General features: G+C 38.6%; 1 protein-coding gene across 1 annotated transcript in view; it reads left to right on the top strand.

Moving 5' to 3' along the window:
* Positions 1-2,020: 2,020 nt before the first annotated feature.
* Positions 2,021-24,867, top strand: part of CENPN (centromere protein N) — a 38,776-nt gene continuing 15,929 nt past the window's right edge. The window contains exons 1-7 of the mRNA XM_020992659.2: positions 2,021-2,374; positions 6,652-6,832; positions 7,340-7,385; positions 10,230-10,289; positions 12,512-12,588; positions 21,970-22,146; positions 23,011-23,112. Of these exons, the coding sequence (XP_020848318.1) occupies positions 2,211-2,374; positions 6,652-6,832; positions 7,340-7,385; positions 10,230-10,289; positions 12,512-12,588; positions 21,970-22,146; positions 23,011-23,112 (807 nt within the window). The 5' untranslated portion in view covers positions 2,021-2,210. The remainder of the gene's footprint in view (positions 2,375-6,651; positions 6,833-7,339; positions 7,386-10,229; positions 10,290-12,511; positions 12,589-21,969; positions 22,147-23,010; positions 23,113-24,867) is intronic.

Here is a 24,867-nt window from a genome sequence, read left to right as displayed (position 1 = left end):
TGAAAGAAATCTACATTCCAAAAATATACCTGTGTTAACTTTACTGTACAGTACTCTGCTCTCCCCTTCTCCCCCCCCATCCCTCAGCTCTTCCCGAATCCCCTTAACCAAAAGAAAAAAAAAACCCACAAACCAAAGACCGTCCAAATGGAAACAACACCAGAGGGGTCAGGGCTACCTAGGTTTGAGACATCAGGCACCAAAAGAAGAGACCTTTTGCCCAGGTAAGTATACCCCACAGTTTCTGTCCTCATCGAAAGTATCCTCAGTCCTCTCCTCTCTGTGTCCACGTCCAATCCTGTCCTTCCCCTCCCCCCAGGCAAATTCCTATTATAGAGAGCTTTAAGCAGAGGTCTGAAGAATTTACTTACCTTAAAGCTAAAACTGATGAATACACACGTAACCATGGAAAAACATGAACTTATGTGAAATTAAATAAACTGAACTAAGAAAACAATATACATAAAGCCTGCAAAAATGTAAATGCAAAGAACAAAAAAAACCAGTTGGAATTGGTTGGATTCTGTGAAATAATACTACTAAGCTTGGCCTCAAAGAAGATAGCCATTCCAGAGTTTTTTGCATAAGCAGAGGATCATATAATTCACATTTTTCCAACAGTTGGTTAGCTTTGCTGAACTTTCTTATTTAATTTTCTCATGCAGGAATTCTTAACCTGAGGTCCCTGAACTTATTTTTAAGAAGATAAATGTATTTCAGTATAATTGGTTTTCTGCTTCGTTTTATCTCATGCATTTAAAAACAGCCTTTCTGGGAAGGGTTCCACTGGCTTCAACAGACAGACAAGGGGGTGGGATAGGGTGGGTAAAGGAAATAAAAAATTAAGAATCCTTTATCATAAGGGATGCTCCCTGTGAGAGGGGACAGAGGAGGAAAGTTAGGTGATTAAAAAAAACCCCAAAATATCAATAAAAATATTTTTTTTTGGTTTGGTTTTTTTTTTTGGCTAGGCAATGGGGTTAAGTGACTTGCCCAGGGTCACACAGCTGGTAAGTGTTATGTGTCTGAGGCTGCATTTGAACTCAGGTCCTCCTGAATCCAGGGCCAGTGCTCTATCCACTGCGCCACCTAGCTGCCCCTAAAAATGTTTTTTTTTAAAAGCCTGTATTTATATATTTAGAATTAGTTAACTCAAATACTTAAAATAAGAGGCACCTAAGCTCTGTGTATAGAGCGATGGGCCTGGATCAGGAAAACCAGACTTAAAACACTGAAGAGTTGTATGACCTAGGGCAACTCATTTAACCTCGAGGTCTGCCTCAGTTTCCCGAACTGGGGTTAATAATAAATAATAAAATGGGGTTATTAATAGCACCTACTTTCCACGGCTAATGCGAGGATATGTATGCAAGGCATGACACACAGTAAGCGCTTAGTGTTTATTCTCTTCCCCTTTCCTAATGAGTGTACATGGGCGTGCCTCTTATTTATGCAGTTTCTGAGAGCCTGAGTTCAAATGAAGCCTGGCAGGTTCTGCCCCTCAGCTCTGTGACCTTGGGCAAGTCTAATACCTTCTCTGTGCCTCAGTCTCCCCAGGAGACTGAGGGAGGGGGTGGAGAGCGTCTAAGGTCCCTGGCTAATTTAAATCGAATACTAACGGGAGCCTGAAACCATTCGCCGAGCAAGTCCAGGACCGAGTCTCACCTCAGGAGATGCCCCAAAGGTCGCCCAGGGAGGAAGCCCCAACCGCCAGACCCCGAAAGACCGCTCTGTCTTAGCCGCCGCCGCCGCCGCCGCCGCCGCTCGGCTCTGGGTGCGAGGCCGCGGTCACCCGCCTGAGGTTCTACACACCTACCCCAAGTGGCGACCTCGGCTTCTCGAGGTCAGAGAGCAGCGAGGAAAGGGGGCGAGGAAAACAGCTCGTAGGTGACGCAGAAAGGCACCAGCCAATTGCAGACCTTCTAGTCCGCGAGCACTGAACTCCTGCCAGCGAGTCCTCCTCCAGGAAAAGCCTGACGCCCTCACGTAGGTCTCGTACTGGACCTGGGCGGCTTTACTAGAGGCGCTGGGGAAAGTGTTGCGGCTCCCCAAGGTTCAGAAGTTCCTGTTTCTCCATAATTCATGAAGCCAAAAAACTATAAATCTATCCAGGAAAAGAAACTACCTATATGTAGGTTTTAAAGGGCCGTCTCGCTAAGTAGAAAGGAGCCGAGACTCCGGTAGTTTCTTCCACTCCCCCCAATCACAGGATGTATGGTACTTCCCAACTCTGGGTTGCTGGTCGTTGGGGGCGGGCCTTTGCAGACAACGTAAGCTCCAATTGGTGGAGTTTGAAAGCAAGTAGGACGGACCCTGGATTGGCGCGATCCGTGAACTTTATGTCGGCCTGGGAAGCGGGAGCTGCTTTAGCTGGGTAAGGTGTAGGGGGCTGGCGCTGGACACATTGCGCGGAATATCTGCTGTTGGTCATCAGCCGCGGTCGCAGAAGCATGTTGATCTGCGGTGGGAAGTATGGGGCATTCGAGGTATCCGGGGACTTCTGCCTGCCTCTCACGGAGCTGTCCCTTCAGAAATGCCCTGGCTGGGCCTGGGGCAGATTTCTGGGCTGGCGAGGCTTAGATCTCGCTGTTCTGCTATCGTCATGGCAACCAGACACTGCCGTCTCTCTTCCTCTCCCTCACCATTCCTGACTCCTCCCCCTTGCTGCCCATCTCGCCAGGAGAGGCCAAGTGAAGCTGCAGTGGCTGCTCTTCCCCCTCCCCCAGGAAATTAAGGTTTCTGGGGTCCTAGGATTATAGATCAAGAGCTGGAAGGCACCTCTGATGCCATTTAGCCCAACCTTCTCGTAATACAGATTAGGTAACTGAGATCCAGGAAGGTTTGGTGATTTGCACTAAGTCCAGCAGGTAGTAAGTGGTAGAAATGGAATTTGAACGTAGATCCTTTGATTTTAGAGTCAGTGCTCTTTGCACTCCAAAATCCTGCTTATCCTTTGCCTCCCCTATGGCTCTTGCTACTTTACGGTTTTGGTTTTCCTCAGAAACAGGGCAAGGCACAGTGTTAAGCTCTGGGGAAGTAAAATTGATACCCTCTTGATCCAAGAACACTTAGATGAAGATGGGAATATGATACAAAGAAGCATAATAATAATAGCTAACATTTATATTGCGCTTTAAAGTTTGCAAAGTGTTCTTGCATATATTTTATTCTTATCAATTGAAGTAAGCTAGGTAGTGCAGCAGTTGGAGTTTGGGGTTTGGAGTCAGGAAGACCTGAGTTCAAATTCAGCCCCAAGACACTTACTAGCTGTGTGACTTTGGGTAAGTCACTTAACCTATGTTGCCTTCAGTTTCCTCAGCAGTAAAATGGGGATAATAATAGAACCTACCTCCCAAGGTTGTTGTGAGAATCAAATGAGACAGTGTTTAGCACAGTGCCTGATCCATAGTGCACTTAAAAAGTGTTTGTTCCTTCCCCTTTCCTCTCAGTAACCCTAGGAGGTAGGTGCTATTATTATCCATATTTACAGATGAATGAAGAAACAGTTGGTTAAACAAAAAGAGTTAAATGACTTTCCCATCAGCACATAACTAGATAGTTAAAGCATCTGAGGCAGGATTTGAACTTGGTTCTTACAGACTCTTAAGTCTAGTACTGTTTTCTACTATGTCATGTAACTAACTGCCAGTGTAAATAAAGTAGATGAGCAAAAGAGACAGCCAGACAAAAGGTACTTTTTGAAGAAGGGGTGAAGGCATCTAGCTGAGGGGAATTAGGAAGGTGGTGGCACCTTAGGCTGAGCCTTGAAGAAAGACAGTAATTCTGAAAAGACAAGTAATGAGGAAGGAATGGATTTCAGGGGGTACTGAAGTTTTGGAAAAGGAAGGTCAAATTCTGGAATCATTTAGCTGAAGGTCCCTGAAGTCCCTTCCTTTAGGTTGTGTGCCATTTTGGAGCTGGATCTTGTTTGTCTCAGATCCCTGTCTAAGAAGTATGTATTTTAGAGAAAAGTGGAAGTTACTAAAGGCTCTTTTGAGCATTGGAGTAAGGAGGTGGAATCTTCACTTTAGGAAGATTATTTTGTCAGTTGTATGAAGGATGGATTAGAGAGTTTAGATAAGACATAACCCTTGCCCTCAAACAGTATACAGTATACTGTATACAGGAAGCAAAGAAGGAAACAAGCATTTAAATGACTGAGCAACAAAAATGTGCCAAACGCTCTGTTAAATGCTGGGGATACAAATAATGGCAAAATCAGTCAAGGAATATACATTCTTTTTTTTTTGTGGCTAGGCAGTGGGGTTAAGTGACTTGCCCAGGTTCACACAGCTAGTAAGTGTCAAGTCTCTGAGGCCAGATTTAAACTCAGGTCCTCCTGACTCCAGAGGAATATACATTCTAATAGAGAAGACAATGTGTTTGCATATAGACAAAATATGTGTAAAGTAGATGGAAAGTAATCTGATAAGGGAAGGCATTGGCAGCAGGAGGGGACCAGAAAGGCATCTACAGAAGGTGGGACTTGAGCTGAGTCTTTAAGGAAGCCAGGGAAAATGGGGCAGAGTAGGAGGAGGAGGAGATAACATTTTTAGGAATGGGGTAGACAGCCCATGCAAAATCATAGAAGTGAGTATATCATGTGAGGACCTGCAAGTAGGCCTAGGGAGTAAAGTATAAGAAAACTGGAAAGGTACTATGGAAAGGGCAAGGTTGTGAAGAGCTTTGCCAATTAGAGGAATTCATATAGGGAGCCATTGAAGGTTATTGAAGGAGGTAGGTGAGGTAAGGTAGTAAGGTAGTATCTTGGAAAAATAACCTTGGCAGCTAAGTGGAGTTTGGGTTGGAGTTGGGAGAGGCTTGAGGCAAAGAGAGCTGTGAAGGCTATTGGAATTGTCCAAACAAGATATACAGAGGACCTGACTTAGGTTTGTGGTTGTGTGAAGAAAGAGAGAGATATGACAGCTGAACCTGTGGGAGTTGATGAGATTACTACGTTAAGGAATAATAAATAATAACTAGTACATCAAGTAATAATTAATAAGGGTTTTTAAGCTGGGGTCTGTGAACTTGTGTTTTTAAAAAATATTTTGACAATTATTTTAATATAATTTGTTTTATGTATTTGAAAACATTGTTCTGAGAAGTTCATAGGTTTTTACCAGTTTGCCAAAGAGGTCCATGACACAAAAAAGGTTAAGAACCCTTGGTATTGAAGGAGAAAAGAGGAAGACATGGGACAGATCCTTAGAGGACACCCATGGTTAGTGGATATTATGGATGATGAAAGCAAAGCCAAAAAAGAGGTCTGAAAAGGAAGGGACAAGCAGTTGGGAGGAGAAACTGGAGAGAGCAGTGTCATGAAAACCTAGAAAGGAGTGAGTACAATGAGGAGAAGGTGATCGATAGTGTCAAAGGCTATAGAGAGGTCAAGAAGGATGTGGACTTAGAAACAATTCAGCAATTCCTAATGATGAAATAGGAAGCCATAATACAGAAGGCTTAGAATTGAGTGAGAGGAGAAGTGGAGGTACCTAATGTAGATAGATGGAGAAGACATGGGATGTGTGTGTAGGTAGCAAGGAAGGAGCCACTAGTGGCTAGGGATTCAGTGTTATCAGAAGGGAGCCAATTCTTCAGTGAGTACTTAAAGATGGAAGGAGTTAGAAAAGAAAAGTTTTAAAATGAAAGCAAGTTTGTCAATTAGGAAGTAGGCATTCCAGAGAGCAGCCAGTAGACAGTTGGGCAGATGGGAGTGAGGGATAGAGCAGTTGAGGATGGGGAACAGGGTTTGTATATGGACAACCACAGATTCAAAATCATTGGGAAGAGGAATATGAGGGGATTGGGGGTGTGTGGGGGGGAATGGGAGTATGCCAACCATTGAGGACCAAGTCCAGAGGTCCTCCAGGTTCATCCTTGTGACAGCTGGTGATGTTATATCCTAGAAAGCCTGTGTCATAGCAGGCAGAGAAATTAGAAGTGGCCAGGATGAGTGGTGAGTGGAGAAAGTCTCTGGGAAGGACCTGGGATCAGGATTGTGGCAGGGAGGCAAGTGACTAGGATGAGGACTAGTATACAGTGCTGGAGATGGCCATGGATGGAAGACTGTCCTTTTCAAAATAGGTAAGAAGTCGAAAGAAAGTAATGATCTCAAAGGAGCTATCTAGATATATCTTTATACTTTATAGCAATTGATACCCTAGACAGATCATGGCATGGACACCAAGCACCAGTCCAATAAGAGACTTTTTAGTTATGTGACAAAGAACCTAGATAATTCAACAAACATTATTCTAATAACCTCATCATTTGAAAGTTGGCCACCAGATGATGGATTCTCTTGGCCATAGTAACTCATGAAGATTGTCCATTAAGGCATAGAATGTTTCCAGTCTGCATTGCTGGAAGAATTATGCCCACTGATGAAATATTTTTAAGTATTGAAGTGTATGTCTTTTATTCAAGCTTCATATCCTTTCACATATGCACCTGAGCAAAATAGGTAATATGATAGTGTGATAGAATGTCTAGCGATTCTTTGAGTGAGAGTTAGGTATTTGGGAGTGAACCATAAAGATCAGTTGCAAAATAATTATGGGTTAAAAATTTCCAGATTATGACATCATCCTTTATATTGTATTTTATAGATATTTTGCTAATGGCATCTCTTTTTTTTTTCCTTTGAAGTGTCATAGGAATGGATGAAATTGTTGCTGAGTTTATCAGGAGGACTATCTTGAAAATCCCAGTTGCTGAAATAGGGAAAATCCTGAGAATATGGAACTTTATCCCAGAAAGTCAGCTGAAGACCATAAACCTTAAACAATGCAAGGAAAATGTCTCTCAAGATGTGGTTGAGCTTTGTAAGGTGAAAATATTTAAAATTTTTAGCACTGTGAAGACACAGGGGAGATAAATTGAATAGTGCAAAAACAAACAACTTAAAAATAATTATCCTAGTGTTACTAAAAGACAATAGTAAAGCCAAGAACAGAACAGTTTATGAGTATCGCAGTGAAATCTTTATATGTAAATCCATATGTTCCCAATACTTTGTTGCTATAACAAGGATGTAAATTACAATTATTGACCATTTGGGGATTTGGAAGTTGTAAGGGCTTTTTTTTTTTGTATGTGAATACATCTGTCTTAAACTATTTAGTTATGCTGCTGATATACCAAGTGAGGTAAACATGTGTATTCAAAATATTAAAACAATGAGTAGGCATTAAGTTTGGTGGGAGAGAGGTTAAATATATATAGGCATATTCAGGATAAGAGAGTACTCGATGGAGAAAAAAGGTTTATTCATGTGCTATGAATGAGAGAATTGATCTGACACTATTTTCTCCAAATTCTCCACTTTGTCTTTTAGAAGAAACGTGCCAGTATGAAAGAAGCTGCAATTTTAGACATAATTTGTAAGTTACATGGATCTCTACAACTTAATTGTGTTTTAAATTTATCCATTTGATATTTCTTGACTTAATATTTAATCGGGAATTCACAAGTATTTTCTTTGCTAGCATTTATGTAGTACTTTAAGATTTGCAAAGTACTTTACAAATATCTCATTTTATTCTCTCAACAGCCCTGAAAGGTAGGTGTTATTATTACCCTCATTTTACATATGAGGAAACTGAGGCATAAGCAGTTAAGACTTTGAACTTGAGACTTCCTGACTCCTGGTCTCTCCTTTGTGCCATCTAACTGCCTTTAGTTGTTATTATCTACTATGCTGGGTGTTAGTATTTTTCCAAGAATCTGTTCTCAGTCATTATCATGGATCTTATGACTTCTTTAGTTCCATTTTTCTAGCACTGACCACACTTAATATTTCTTCCTTCATTATTGTCGGTCATTGTTTAGAGGGGAGGTAGGTGGTATGGTGGATAAAGTGTGAACTTTAAGTCAGGAAATCCTACCTCAGACACTTGTTTTTGAGAGACCTTGGGCAAGTCACTTAATCTCTCTTGACCTCAGCTTCCTCATCTATAAAATGGGAATGGTAGCAGCCACCTACCTTACAAGATTGTTATAAAGATCAAATCAGATAACATACGTAAAGTGCTTTGCGAACCTTAAAGTATTATATAAATGCTTATTATTTTTACCTTTATTTTAGTAGGCAAGACCTTGTCTCAGGCCAGGCTGCTATGTCAAGTTGAGATTGAAACAACGAGACACTTGTAATCCATCTAACAGTTAACAAAAAGACATTCAGAGCAGTGAAAGGATATTCACTAGGGATAAAGCATTGATTCAGCTAGCCACAGCTTGCTGATCCTAACTGGTAGTTTAAAGCTTCAGATGGGGCCATTGGCTTTTCTGCTCAGGTGACCTGGAAGCTACATTAACAACCCCTTGAGACAATTCAGTCTTGAAAAAACTTGAAGAAAAACTAGCTTAACTTTCATGAGGTAGGGCCTTAGGAAGACTAACTTGTCTCACATGGCAGAAGACTATGGTAGACATCCCTCTTACAGCAGGTCTCTACTACAGAGTGTGTGCTCCCTAAATCTGTGTTGTCTCATCTACTTTCCATCGCATGAAAACAACTTTTTCTTCTTTGAAAAACACTAAAACAGCAAAACTTTGACTCTCCCACATAGGAGCTAAACAAACCTAGTTGTGGCATATTTTTCTAAAACATTTTGTTTATTGCTACTTAAAAAATGCCCCAAATCCATTATAAACTTTTCAGTGACTTGAGTGTAGCTAGTGTACTCACTGTTGTTTACAAGTTTACTTGTCGGCATTAAAAACCAAAATAGGCAAAAAGTTTTAAAATATAAATGATTTAGCATATTTTGCTTTTTAAAATTTCTTAAAACCTAGGAAATATAGATTATACTGAAAAATGAAAATTCCCATTACAATAACACTTTACTTATCAGCCAGACTCAGAAACAACAACAAAGAACTAAGGAAGTAAATGAAGTCTCTGAATAGACAAAATAGATATCATAGCGTCTGTCATAAAGTTCAGACATTGTACAAAAGACGAATCATTAGGCAAATCACTCTTGAGACCGTTTACTCTTTCTTTCTTGACAGTTTCAAAGAGCTTGCTGATCCAGTTGGTTGGCCCATAACCATAAATGGGCGTATTAGAAACAGATATACCAACAGACACAAGTAATTGCTAATGGAAGTTAGAAAAACTACAAAAAGCAGAGGAAATTTTAAAGAGCAAAAAAATTGGAGTCTTTTTATTCCAGGAGCAAACCTCCCTACCATAAAGGTTCACCTGAGCTTATCACTGCTTTAATGTACAGTACAACAACACTATCAGATAACCAGGTGGTGAAGTGGATAGAACACTGGGCCTGGAATCAGAAACACCTGAATTCAAATCTGGCCTCAGACACTTACTAGCTGTGTGATCCTGAGCAAGTCACTTCACCCTGTTGGCCTCAGTTTCCTCATCTGTAAAATGAGCTGGAGAAAGAAATGGTAAACCACTCCAGTATCCTTGCCAAGAAAACCCCAAATGGAGTCATGAAGAATCAGACATGACTGAAATGACTGAACAATAACAACAAATGTTTCCATTGATGACCCTGAGTTATAATTTGTAAAAGGGCAAGGTATGATCAATGAATTCTTTCTAAGAAAGCTGGAAAATGTTTCAACTATCTTAGCAGAATTTTCCTGATATATGGTTAAAGAAAACCAAGTTAAACTGATACTCTTAATTTATCTAGAAGACTCAGTTATCTGAAATAGATAATTCTCAGTGCCATTTAATAAATGAGGTATTGCCATTTTTGCATAATTTTGATTATGATATGGACCTGCTATTATTAAAATGTTTCAAAACACTATATGATAATAGAATAAATAAGAACTCATATTTGCTTGACACTTTAAATTTTCCTTCCTCACAACAACATGAGATAGAAGTTATCTCCATTTTACTCACAATGGAGCGCTCAACCTCATCAATATTTGGGTGGGCTCTTGAGCCCAGGTCTTCTGACTCTTAAGACTAGTGCTTTTAGATGTTTAAGAAAAAGCAAATACTTTGTCATGGGAAATAATTCTTATTCTTTTATTTCCTCAAAATAGTTTTAAGTAATTTCTGCTGATCATATGTTTTCAGGAAAGACTGATGTGTATAACAAGTTATATATAACTTTTATGAATTAGTAGTATTCTTTTCTCTAAATTCTTTCAGAAAAATAAAGTACTTAGGACCAAATATTTTCAAAGACTTGTAGTAGAATGAAAATAGTTCTCTTTCCCTTCCCCTCTCTTTTTAGATCATCAAACTTGCCAAATCAAGAAAATTTGGACTGTTTATAAAATGACGAAAGCCCCAGGTATGTGATATTGCAGTTTTAGACTAAACAATTGTCATTGATATGTCAGGTATTTAAAATTAAACTGCATGTTCTCCAGAAATGTGTGTTCTCAAAATTATCTAAAATCACCTTTTCTTTGTAGAAAGATAAGTGAGTACAAAGGTACCGTGGCAGGGGTTTAATAATAATGTTTGTGTGATTTGTTAGTTTTGCTTTTTGGACTAGCACAAAATGGTTAGCTTGTGAATTCTTTGTGAGGGTATTTACTGAAGTCAGCAGCTTCTCTCTGTCCCTGTTGAATAAAGTATAAAATCAGTAGCCCATTCTGACTTACACAAAAGAAGACATGTAGCCTAAAATGAAATAGCTAGAAGAGCAACAGTCAAAAGAAGGCTACAACCATAAAGGTTACCAGAATCTGGGATGGGATGGAACGTTTTGTCCACATCATTGTTTCTCCATGAGTCAGCAAAAGCCATGAGATTTATGAGGGGGTGAGGAGCAATGGCAGGCAGGCTCTCATTTAGCCCTGCATCTCTGACAACATATCAGGTGACTTTTCCATCCCTGATTGTTGTAGGCAGTGAACAAGATTTTAGGGATTTGGCTGGCAAATTAAATAAGCAGTATAAGCATGAAGTATGGAAATTTCCAGAACATGACAAGAAGAGGATTGCTATCTAAGCAGGGATGCTATTTTTTTTTGTTTTATTTTTCAACATTCACTTTTGTAAGATTTTGAGTTCTAACTTTTCTCCTTTCCCTCTCTTCCCCCCTCTCCAAGATAGCATGCAATCTGATATAAGCTATACATGTACAATTATATTAAACATATTTCCACATTAGTCATGTTGTGAAAGAAGAATTAGAACAAAAGGGAAAAACCACAAGAAAGAAAAAAAAGAAAATAGTATGCTTCAAACTGCATTCAAACTCCATAGTTCTTTCTCTAGATGTGGATAGCATTTTCCATCATATTTTTTGAATTGTCTTAGATCATTATATTGTTGAGAAGAGCTAAGTCTATCAAAGTTGGTCATTGCACAATGTTGCTATTACTGTGTACAATGTTCTGGTTCTGCTCACTTCACTCAGAATCAGTTCACGTAAGTCTTTCCAGGTTTTTCTGAAATCCACTTGCTCATCATTTCTTATGGAACAATGGTATTCCATTACATTCATGTACCACAACTTTTTCAGCCATTCCCCAATTGATTGGCAGCAGAGATGCTATTCTAAGCACTCTGTTGATATCATATACACATACACACATATACACAGAGATATCAGATAATCTTGGGTTGAAGGGATTAACAACTGAGGGGACTATAAAAGAACTGAGGCAGTAGTGGCACTTTAGCTAACTGTTTCAGGAAACTAGGGACTGCAAGAAGTAGAAAATGAGAGTAAATAATTTCAGGTGTGGGGATAGTCAGTAAAAAGGCAGAGTTTGGAAATTATGTGTCATTTGTGAGGTACAGCAAAAAGACTAGTTTTATTGGACCAAAAAATGCACATGGAGGAGAGTAATGTGTAATAAGGTTATAAATGCAGGATGGCACCAGAAGAGTTTATATTTGATCATGGAAGTAAGAGGGCCCCACTGGAGTTTATCGAATAAGGGGATGATATGGTCAGATCTGTGCTTTGTGAAAACCACATTGATGGCTTTATGGAAGATGGATTGGAGTTGAGGGGGATGGGGCAGAGAACTTGAGGCAGGGAGATAAATTAAGCTATTGAAATAGTTCAGTTGAGAGATGATGAAGGAACTGAACTAGAGTGGTGGATTGTGAGTGGAGAGAAGGGGGACGTATATGAGAGATGTGATGGAGGTAAAACAAAATATGGCAACAGTTGGTTATATGGCATGAGGGAGAGTAAATGGTATTACTCTTGACATAAAATAGAGAAGTTTGAGAGAATGGAAAGATTATGAATTATATTTTGGCCATGTTGAGTTTGAGATGCCTGCAGGACTCCATTTCAAAATGACCAAGAGGCAGTTATTAATACACTGTTAGATCTTAGGAGAGAGACACCAGGTCTGGATATATAGATCTGATAGTCATTGTACAGCAATGACAAACCCAGAGAGGAGCAGCTAGAAAGAGAATGTGGTCCTTAGTGTCAGGTGCTGTCGAAAGAGGTCCAGAAGGATGGGTCTCTTACCCTACCCAACAGTCATCCTACTCTCATGCTTTGTGGCTATTCCATTCTTTTCCTTGTCACTTTGACAGGTGAAGAGGTTGACCTTTCTGATATGGAAGAGTTTAAAGATTCTTTTAAGAAAGTTCTTCAAAGAGCCTTAAAAAACGTAAGTGATATTAATAAACATGTTTATTTCAGTTGCAATGTATTTATGCTCTTATATTTTATTCATTCTTTGTTATAAAGATTAGTAATGCATCTCAGGTGCCATGTTGTACTGTTACCAAGCAGATATCTTAGTTGTCTTCCATTTGTAATCCATGTCATGATTGTTTCTCCTTTCTTCATAGCCCCTTTAGAATCATCTGCTATCTTTACACACATTAGTTATTATCTTCTCAGGTATCTCCTATAAATCTCTCCAGATGTCTTCCTTTTTTTATCTGTTTTCTACCATGTGAAGAAAAATATTTTTCCTTCCCTTTTTAAGAAGCTTTGACCTATGTATGTCATAACTAAATATGTTCAGATATATTTCTAAAACACTTTGGCTATTCTTTTTAAACACCCACTCGTCAAAAAGTCTGTTATGAATATATCATGAGTTGAAGGAATTGAGGTGGTTACCCCTCCTTGATTAGAGGTGGGGAAGCCAAACAACAGATTTCTCCTTTATAAATGTCCTGACTGGCATTAAAGACTTGTACAGACACCCTATCCATATTGTTAGTAACACTGATGGGATATTTCTAGAGAGTCTCTTATTAAATTGAACACAAGTGACTAATTGATCTTCTAGTTCTCAAAAAGAAAAGTAACCCAGTAGCTGTGGTCCAGCTGAAATCTATACTTGACAAAGATATCTCTACACAGTCTTTTTCCATCCATTCTTAGTTAAAGGCAGATATAATGGTTGTGAAGAATGATGATGTGATGAAGAAGATAATGTGATGGTTGTCTCTTGGAGTCTAGACAAAATTAATCTTCCCTGTCCTCTGGCTTCCCTTTTCCATGTCCATGTCCCTTCTTGGTCATGTTCCTTTTAGGCACTTTGAGTCATAGAATGTTAGACCCGGAAGAATCATTAGAGATTATCTAGTACAGTCCTCTCGTTTTGGCTATGAAAAAACTGAGGCCTAGAGGTACTCAGAATCAGTGGTTGAGCAAAGATAAAGTGGGAGAGAGAGAAAGGGAAAGGAAGGGAACAAGCATTTATTAAGTGCCAGCTGTATGCCAGGTACTGTGGTAAGCCGTTTACGATTATGATCTCATTTGATCCTTACAATCTGGTCTTCCTCACCATGTCGCCACCTAGCGGCCTGAGCTGGTAGTGGCAGGATAAAAACTGTGGTCTCAACTCAGTCTGGGATACTCTTCTGTTTTCTAAAGACCCTCCTCTAGTCAAAGCAGGAAAGGATTTGGCGTCCGTCCTTTAAATTTGCCTGATATATCATACTTTAGTGTGAATGGGGTTTGCTTATTGTGCTTCACTTCTTGGGTTTACAATTTATACCTCTTATATGGATTTGCCTTTTAGATAAATCTTTAACTTTTCTCCTGTTAAAAAAATTTTAGGCTAGTAACTTGTAGGCAGTTACAGGGAAGGAGGAGGCCTTCCTGTTGCCCTGAAATCAAACTAACGCTGCTTTTAAAGCTGACTCTGGAAAAAACCACTTTTCTTTTTTAGATGACTTGAGGGGATGGGTGGGGAAGAAGTTAGAAGGGATAATCTCTGGTTTCTTCCTCCAAGGTAACCAGTTAATTCAGCAATCCAAGAAATATTAAGTGATCACTAAGTATAGATGACTATGATAGAGTGGTGTGATAGGGAATTGGGATATGACATGATCACCTACTAAAGATACTCCTCTGTTTCCATGGAGAAAAGTATGCCCCCCTATAGCTGCTGAAAGCCTCTCCCCAGCTTTCAGAGGCTGTTGCTGAAGCTGGAACTCTTGTTCGCTAACCCTTCTTGTGCCCTACTGATATTAGACACCACGGAGCTAGTGCCTGATCTTACTGTGCCCTCTCCCATTTCATTACCTCTGGCTTGGACCTACCCTTAAAAGCTGGCAATCGTGTCGTCATCCTTAAGTAGAACATCCTCAGCCTTCTAGCTTGGAGTTTTGAGGCACAAGAAATAATGACTATTAGGAATTAGATCCAGAACCTTTGTTTTTTACCCTGTGTGTTTATGATTTGGCTAACTTTACATATTTTAGAGAAAAAATTTATTAAGCCCATTATAAAAGAGAATCTACAAAGAAGTGAAAAGGTTATAATTGGTTTGGCTGTGTAAAGGTGATACTGCTGATTACAGCCATTTCTATGAATTGCTTGCTATTTATGCCTAATTAGAGTGTACCATAAAAATGATTATGCATCATTAAATGTAGAGCAGATTAACTTGCAGAATTTGTAGTTGATTCCAGCACTAAATTTTAAAACTGTTTATTAGGGCTTGATCTTCCATTTATATACGTTATCTTACTTTGATCCTCATAGTATCCATCTAAGGAAGGCTGAACCAGTTGTTATTCTCTTCATTTCACTTATGAGGAAATGAGGCTTAAAGAAGATAAATGATTTGCCCAAAGTCACATAGCACGTGAGTGGCAGAGAACAGACTCCTGATGAAATACTCTGCCCCATTACACTGTATAGCATGGTCATCTGCTCATAGCTTAAAAAAAAAATTAGAGGGTACATTGGTCAGCAGTACAAGTATGTCCAAATGAATGAAAAAATTTCTGCTTATTTGGTGAATTAGCTGCCTATACCTCTGCAACTCTATATCTATTATGTGAAAAGTTTATGTACCTATTATATAAAAGTGTTTCTGCAACAAATTATGCAGTTTGTTTGAAATGTTGAATGTGTATGTACACATATATATACACACATGTATGTTGATGTTATTTCTTGAGTAAAAGTATTTTAAGTCCATATTCTGTCCTTTTTGTCCCAGTTGTGTAAGTAGAAACTAACTTTTGCTATAGGAGAATAAGAAGACTAAAATTTTTCAAAGTTATAAGTTTCAGAATATTAATCTGTCCGTCAACTTAAAGATGACAGTTGTCATCTTTAAGAAAAGCACCTATAGGGGCAGCTAGGTGGCGCCGTGGATAGAGCACCGGCCCTGAAGTCAGGAGGACCTGAGTTCAAATCCGACCTCAGACCAAACACTTGACACTTACTAGCTGTGTGACCCTGGGCAAGTCACTTAACCCCAATTGCCTAAAAAAAAAAAAGAAAAAAAAAGAAAAGCACCTATAAATATGTAGGGGCTACTAATTTTCCACGTTTAGTTTCACTTACTCAACAAATATTTATTGAACACTTTGTGTATCTAAGGTTCTATACTAAGTACTATGAGGGATATAAACATCAGTTGCTTTTTTTTACATAATCTCCTTTGACCCTCACTATATTCCTGTGAGTCAGGTGCTATTAATAAGCTTCATTTTACAGGTGAAATTGAGTATCAGAGAGCTTTAGTAACTTGCCCAATTATTATACAATTAGTAAGTGTAAGAGGCAGACTTTGAACTCAGGTCTTCTTGAGCTAACACTGTTCTCTGAGAACATGAATTGAGATACAAACAGGAATAGAAGTCAAGGAATGAAATAGAAACTGAGGCTTCCACTTCCCAACTGAGTATTTTTGGTTCACTTTCATTTAAAGTATAATACTTATTCATTCCTGTAGAAGATGGGATTGTAGCTGGGTCTTCAGGGAAGCCAGGAGGCAGAGATGAGGAGGGAGAGAATTCCAGGCATGGGGGACAGTTGTGAAAATGCCCAAGGAACAGCAAGGAGAACAGTGTCACTGGATCAAAATATGTGGGACTTGGTGAGTATAATGTGAGAAGTGGGGGTGGGGCAAGAAGGTTAATGAAAGAGGATTTTATATGATCCTGGAGATGCTATAGGGAGCCGCTGGAGTGAGATACAGGGAGTTGGAACGGTCAGACCTACACTTACGAAAATCACTTTGACAGCTGAGTAGAGGATTTACTAGAGTAGGGAGAGACTTGTGGTAGGGAGAACAATCAGCAGACTTGTGATAGTCCAGGCATGAGGTGATGGCTTACATCAGGGTACTGGCACTGTCAGAGGAAAAAAGGGAATCCACATAAAAAATGTTATGAAGGTAAAATTAATAGGCCTTCGCAACAGATTGGTTATGGGGCAGGGTGAGAATGAAGAGTTGAATGACATTACAAGAGCATATGAATTCTATTTTGGCCAAACTGACCTTGAAGGCAGGATGTGTAGAAATAATTTAAGGATCATAAGTATCACAGAAAATAACATTAAATAGTCTGAAAACCATACTGTAGGCCACCATTTTCTTTCACATGTGTATTTTTAAGTAGAAGAAAATAGTTTAGAAGTTTTGGAAACAGAAGGCATATTCATAATTGATTTATTCCACAGATTGCCTACAGAGAAAAACTCAGCTCCAAACTGCAGTCATCTAGTGGTTAAATTTCAGAATTTCATAGAACTCAAGCATTAGAAAGGACCTCAGCAGCCATCTAGCCCATCCTCTCCTTGAAAAGAATACTCACCATTTAAGTGTAAAACAACATTTAGTTGTTGGGCAGCCTGCGGATTGCCTGTGTTACTATGGACTCCTGTTTCTCACAGCCACCATCCAAGGAGCCCCTACTCTCTCACCTCCTTTTCCCCTACCAACAGCTAGGTGGCCCCATCAGGAAGACTCATTTTCCTGAGTTGAAATGTGGTCTCAGACACTTATTAGCTGTGTAAACCTAGACAAGTCACTTAATCTTGTTTGCCTCAGTTTCCTCATCTGTAAAAATGAGTTGGAGAAGGAAATGGCAAACCATTTCAGCATCTTTGCAAGAAAATCCCAAATGGGGTCACAGAGAGTTAGACATGACTGAAAAGACTGAACAATAACAACAACAACATTAATAAGCACCCTGAGAGAGGTTAGGGACTTGCCCAGCATCACAACTAAGGAAGTGTCTCAGGTAGGATTTGAATTCAGGTCTTCCTGACTCCAGTTCCAGTTTTCTATCTGCTATGCCACCTTGCTGCCTTGAAATTCAAAACTAGATGCCCCAAACTTGTCTTACTGTTGGAAATATTCTTGTCTTGGCTCTTTCTTTCCTTCTGTAAGAGTTCAAAGTAGAAACTGACTCATTCAGAGGAAGTGGTAATCTGTGGTAAACCTATCAAAAAAATTATTTTTGAGACTGGGCCTCCGTCTCTCACCAGGATGGCAGTGCAATGGGTAGTCATAGGCCTGACCCCACCTCTGATGGGCCTATTGGCTTTGACCTGATTCCAACCTGGGTCATTCCATTCTTCCTTTGGCAATGGTCCCTATTCCTGGAGATTTGCCATTTAATGTCAGATTTATTGGCTTTAGACCTACAGCTGAAAACTCCCAAACCTCAGGATTCCACCAGCCTCAGCTCAGCATCTTGCTGGTTTGGTGGATAGAATACTGCCCCTGGAGTCAGGAAGACCTAGATTCAACTCTGTCTTCAGACACTTAATAGCTAGGTGACTCTGGACAAGTCACTTAACCTCTCTTTGCCTCAGCTTCCTCATCTGTAAAATGGGGATAATAATAATAACACCTGCTTTTCAGGGTTGTCAAGAGGGTAAGATGAGAAAACACTTTGAAAACCTTAAAGTTCTATATAAATGCTAGCTAGTTAGCCTAAGGCCAGCCAACAGGGATTATAGGTGTGGATCACCATGCCCAGCTATATATTAAACTTTGTTCAAATTCTCCCATAAGATAAAAACAACAAAATTTCCTTTAGTTCTAAACAGACTTTTTGAAGCAGAAAATTAGTGACCATTTGTGTTATTTCTGTAAAGTTAGTAATTCTTGAGGATCAGAGAACGTCTTACAGTATAGATAGAGGTAGTACGTTTCTATTACTACACAGAAACCTTGCTTTGACACTATTTTTTATAAAGTCAGATTGGGGATTAACGATTGAATTACCAAAAAGACCTCATTAAAAAGCCATTTGCTCTTAAAATAATACTACAATTTATACTTTGAACTCTTGAGCAGTGGGAGGTGGCAGGGTGGTTTGGCTGTGAAGTCAGTAGAACTGAGTTTAAATTCCAACCTTGACACTCTCTGTAGGATCATGGGCAAGTCACAGTTACCTCTCTAGGCCTCAGTTTCACCATTTGTAAAAGGAGGAGGTGGGATTAGATGTCTTCTAATGTTCCAGCTTCAGATTCTATGATCTTATAATTCTGGTATTTTAGGACAAGTCTGCTTAGTTCAGTGAAAAAGGCATCAAATTTGAAGTTGAAGAACCTAGGATCAAATCTTTGTCTTGTTATATTAAACTATTTCTGTAACCTTAGGCAATTCAATTTAACAAGAATTTATTAAGAATTGACTGTAAGTACCGTAAGAAAGTGCCCTAAGCACCCTACTTCTCCTCAAGTCTCATATTGAGTGCCACTTCCTTCCAGGGGCCTTTGCTGTTTCTCTCCCAGTTGTGCCCTTGCCTCCATCAGTTTGTAAATCCTGTATGTCCTTCTCTGTGAACATGCTTTGTCTCTCTAGAAGAATTCACAGTGAGAGCACAAGGACAAAAATGAAAAATAGGCCCAGCTCTCAAGAAGCTTATATTCTACTGGGGGGATACAAATAGGTAAACAGATAATTTGAGGAAGAACAGAGCTCTAATAACTATGGATCACAAAAGGCTTCTCGTAGGAATTGGCATACGAATTGAATCTTAAATGAAGATAAGGAGTCTTTAAGGCAGAGGGTGAAGAAGGAAAGCATTTCAAGCGTCAGTAACAGCTTGCACAAGAGCATGAATGCAGGAATTATGTAATGCCTTCAGGAAATTGCAGTTAAGCCAGTTTGATTTGAAGGTAGTGTAATGTGAAATCTGGGACTTAGTTTCTTCATCTGAAAAAGGAGAGGGTTGGACTAGATTATCATCTATGTCTGACCTCCCTTGTCTTGGTGAATCCCTGAGCTCCATCTAGGACCCTTCTCCTTTTTCTCAGTATTCCCTCTTTGATGATTTCATCAACTCCTATGTATTCAACTAGCACTATACAGAAATGACTCCCAAATCTTAATGCTCCAACACTCATCTCTTTCTTGAACTCCATTTCTGCATCTCCTGCTTACTTGACATTTCTACCTGGGTATCTCATAGGCATGTCAAAATCAACATGTCCCAATTTATTTCCTTTCCCTTTAAACTTCCTAACTTCCCTGTTTCTGTTCTTGGGGTGGGGGGGTGGGGTTTGTGCACCAGCATCCCTCTAGTCATCCTGGTTCAAAACCTACCATTCTTCTAGCTCTCGGAACAGTTATCAGATCACTACCATTCCCTAGGTCTGAGCACCATAATCATGTGAACACTACAGTGTCATTCAATTGTCCTGTGACTCCAATGATCATTCCCTCTAATTTCCCTGTCAAAAACATTTTTCCCTGACCACCATTTATATATGTTATATTCCTCTTTTAGAATATGTTACTTGGGGGCAGGGACTGTCTTGCTTGCTTGTGTATATATCCCCAGCACTTAGCACTGGTGCCTGATGACCTAGTAAGTGCTTAATAAATGGTTTTCATTAATTCACTCACCCTTCATATCTAATCAGTTTCCCAGTCTTGTCCTCCTCGACACCTTTCAAACTTGTCCCTTTCTCTTTACTCATATCACAGCCATTCTAATCAAAGCTCTAATTTCTTCTCACCTTCTAATTGGTCTCTCCTGCATCCAGATACATTCTACTTCTTTCTATCTTCTGTGCATTTGCCAAGTTGATATTTCTAATGTACAAGTCTGACCATATCATTCCCCTGTTCAAGAAGCTTCAGTGGCTCCCCACGGACCTTAAGACAAACCATGGTGTTTGGCATTTAAATCCCTTCATAGTCTGGCTCCAGCCGATATCTCTAGGCTTATTACACATTACTCCCCTTCATATATGTCACAGTTCAGCCAAACTGCATTTGCTATTTTATAGACGTAGCATTGTATTTCCTGTCTCTGTCCATTTTTGCACACTGTCATCTATGCCTGGAATGCTCTCCCTCCTCATCTCTGCCTCTTGATGCTTCTCCTCAAGTCTCATATTGAGTGCCACTTTCTTCTAGGGGCCTTTGCTGTTTTTCTCCCAGTTGTTGTGCCCCTGCCTCCATCAGTTTGTAAATCCTGTATGTCCTTCTCTGTGAACATGCTTTGTCTCCCTAGAAGAATTAAGTTCCTCTAAGATATCTCCAAAGGCCTCCAAAATGCTATCTACATCCAAAGAAAGAAGTTTGAATGCAGATCGAAGCATACTATTTGCTATTTTTTTTTCTTCTATCGTGTTTTGTTTCCTCTTTCTGGTGGGTCCTCCTATTGGTTCTAAATCTTATCTACAACATCACTAATGTGAAAATATGTTTAATAGGAATATATATGTATAGCCTATATCAGATTGTGTGCTGTCTTGGGGAAGGAGGAGGGGAGGGAGGGGAGAGAAAAATTTAAAACTCAAAAGCTTATGGAAGTGATTGTTGATCATTCAAAGTAAATTAATAAAAAATTTAAAAATAAATTAAAATTCCCCCCCCACACCAAAAAAAAGAATTAAATTCCTTGGAGGCAAAGCCCTCATACTTTCATATTTGTATCCCTAGTGCCTGGCATGTCATAGGTACTTAACAAATGCTTATTTGATTGATCAATCTCTAAGGTCTTTTCTATCACTAAATCTATGATCAAAGGAAAATTCCATTCTGGTGCTCTGTATGTATTTGATACCTTGGGTATTTTCCTCATTAAAGACTTTATAGACCACAGATTCTTAACCCAGTGTTCCCTTGCTGGAGGTGAGGTGTAGCAGGTGGAAGTCTGTGGGTAGATTTCAGGGAGTTCTTGAACTTGGAAGGGAAAAAAAAATCCATCTTTCAACTAACTATTATTTAAAAAAAAATTCTCTGAAGGGGTCCATAAGCTTCACCAGATTGCCAGAGTGGGCCATTAGAGACAGCTAGATGGCTCAGAGAGTGGATCACTGGCCTTGGAGTCAGGAAGACCTGATTTTAAATCCATTCTCAGACACTTACTAGCTCTGTGGCCCTAGGCAAGTCATTTAAATCTTTGTATGCTCATCTGTAAAATGGGAATAAGCACCTACCTCACAGGGTTGTTGTGAGGACCAAATGATATATATTTGTAAAGCCCTTAGCATAGTTCCTGGTATGTAGTAGGCACTTAATAAATGCTTATTCCCTTCCTTTCCCCCATCACACAAAAGGTTAAGAACCCCTGTTCTAGGTAAATATATGAAAAGAGTTGTCTATAGTTATCATCATCATCATCATCATATTGTTTCCAAAGATTCCCCAAACACTATGGGATGACTTGTGGTAGTCAAGATGATATCCTTGAGAAAGAGGAGAAAATAACACACTGAATTTTAGTGTGTCCAAAAGCTTTAGTAACCTTATAGAAAATGCTGTTGTAACCACTTGTATTATATTTAATAAAACATAATTTTAATTTTGTTTAATAAGGTGCATATCAGCTTCAGAGACAGTGAGGATACTGCGGTATGGATTCGAATTGCCTGGGGAACACCTTACATGAAACCAAACCAGTACAAAACTACCTACATGGTGTATCATTCCCAAACTCCTTTTGTCTTCATCTCTCACTGCCGGATTAAGAAGTACATCCCAGAGCTCTGGCAGGTAAGGACTGTCTTGCCAAGCTAAACATTTGCATCATCATTCCTTAAGGGTCTGTGATACCAGCTGGGCATGTGGCTAGAGAAACCAATGATTCTTCTTCCCTGAAAAACAAGTGATAATTGTGTCACAACCACTGTTCAGTACCTGTTCTGTCTCCCAGAAGCCTCTCTAAGTCTGACTGTACCAGACTGCCTTGTTAACTGCTGCTTCCCAGCACCTGTGCTCTACCATTTCAGGTTATACTTCAGTGAGACTTTATAGTTGTACTGCATTGTGATCATAAGCATTAGATTCTCCCTTCAGATTTTTAACTAGAAATAAGCAGTTCAAGTACTATAATCTCTGTTTTGCACATGACTTTGCATGGCATTGTTTTAGCAAGGATCACAGTTATTGTTGAACTCACTTTGTTATGGGATGTCAATGATTTTTACCATTTAAATGCTGGTTATTTGAACTTATATTGTTATTTCTACTATAGTTTTCTAATTTCATCCTCTCCAAATTGGGGGTGAGAGAGTTATTGTACAGTAGCTTACAAATGGACACTTTCTTAATTCTGATAACATAAAACAAATTACTATGCACCCTTCTTTCTCCTCTCTCTTACCCCTCCTCCCAGTTTTTTTAAATTATTTTTTATGTTAAAGAACAGTATAACATTCTATAAAATTTAGGCAAATTATATATCCATAATTAGTTATAGGAATCATTCAGAAGCCATTCATTTTAGGTTACCTTTTTCCAAAGTTTTCCATTTTTTAGTGGAAAACATTGATTATTTAAAATCTTTCATATTTACTTTGGCAAATGTAAGCACAGTGGGACAATAATCATAATAGTTTTGCTCATTTTTGTCTCAAGGCACTGATGACTGCTGGCAATTACCATAAGATCCAACAAATGGAACTCCGAAGCCTATATCTGGATTCTCTTAAGGCTATTGTTTTTAAACAGTATAATCAGGTGAGCCATTCAGTATGTTTTCAAAATTAAGTCTTGTTTCAGGCCTGATTAAAAATAACCTAGCAAGTGGGAGAATTCATCTTTTTCAAGAGCAGATTGCATTATATATTGTGATTTATTTTTTTATGCCAAATGTATGTTGATGCATTGAGACTGTGGTAGGTCTACTCTGTTTATCTGTGAATTCTTGGATATGTGGTAACACTGCTCAAGGTTTTTTGCACACAATAGGTACTTAATAGATGCTTGTTAAATGACTATTTTTTAATTAGTAGGGAGCAAAAAGGATCATAAGATTTATATTTTGAAAAAACCTTAGAGATTTAGTCCAAACCCCTCATTCTGTAAATGCAGAAACTTAGGCTTGTCAAGATAAAGTAATTTGCCCAAAGTCACAAAGATAGTCAGTAGCAGAGCTGATATTTGAACCCTGCTTGTCTGACTCCATATCCAGTGTTATTTCCATGATATCAAAACCATCTATCTGAAAACCAACATTTCATCCATAGGAACCAGCATTAGAAAGTTTAAAATAGTTTTCTCTCATTTTAAAATCAGGTTAGCTAATTGCTTATCTACACTATTAATTTTTATTAAAACAGCTACTAGTTTTATTTATCAATTCAGTCGTCTTTTTTGCTTTCAATTGTATTAATCTCTACTTTTCAAAATTTCTACTTTATTATTTAGTTTGGGATTTTCAATTTGTTACTCAAGTTTTTTAAATTGCACATCCAATTGATTGATTTGTTTCTCCTATTTTGTTGATGAATACTTAGAAATTTAAACTTTCCTCTTAGAACTGCTTTAGCTGCGTCTCATAAGTTTTGGTATGTATTCTCATTACTGTCATTTTCTTTGTTGAAATGTTCTATTGTTTCTGTAATTTGTTCTTGCCCCACTAATTCTTCAGAATTATGTTATTTAATCTCTAATTGCTTTTAAGATCTTTAAGAGACCTTAATTGAACATAATTTTTGTTGCATTGCAATCAGTAAATGCTCGAGAAGGAAATGGCAAACCACTCCAGTGTCTTTGTCAAGAAAACCCCAAATGGTATCACAAAGAGTCAGACATGACTGAAAAATGACTAAATAACAGTAAATAATGTGCTTAGTATTTACATTTTTCTACATTTTTATTGTGTGAGATCTTTATGTTCCAGCACATGGTAATTTTTGTCAAGGTACCATATACATCTGAGTTATATATAAGTTCCTTCCTATTCCCATTCAATAATAGCCAGAGATGTATCTTCTTTAATTTTTCTGAAGTTCTATTCAGACCCTTAATTTCATTCTTGTCTAGCTTTTGGTTAGACTTCTCTATGTCTATAAGTTCCTCTGTTATTATGGCTTTACTGTCTATTTCTCCTTCCAGTATAATTAGTTTTTCCTTTAAGTATTTAGATGTTTTGTTATTTAGTGCATATATATTAAATAATGACACTGATTCATTATTTATGATACCTTTAAGCATAATATAATTTTCATGCTTATCTTTTTATTTTATTACTGTAGCCTTATGTGAAATCATGATTGCTATCTTATTTTTTTAGTTCAGCTAAAGCATAAAAGATTTTAATTAAGTGAATCTTTGTTTCAAGTGTTTCTTGCAAGAAAAATACAATTGAAAATAACTAGTGAAACTATAAAATATTTAGGATTATATCTACCAAGATTCACCCCAAAACTTTGTGAATCCAACTCTTTGCAGAAATAAAGATAGACTCAGTAACTGGAGAAACTGTTCATG

The sequence above is a fragment of the Phascolarctos cinereus genome, unplaced genomic scaffold (genome assembly GCF_003287225.1).
Source record: "Phascolarctos cinereus isolate Bilbo 61053 unplaced genomic scaffold, phaCin_HiC Scaffold_2;HRSCAF=192, whole genome shotgun sequence".
Lineage (NCBI taxonomy): Eukaryota > Metazoa > Chordata > Mammalia > Diprotodontia > Phascolarctidae > Phascolarctos > Phascolarctos cinereus.
Note: the sequence above shows the minus strand (reverse complement) of the source record. Positions and strands in the feature narration are given on the sequence as shown.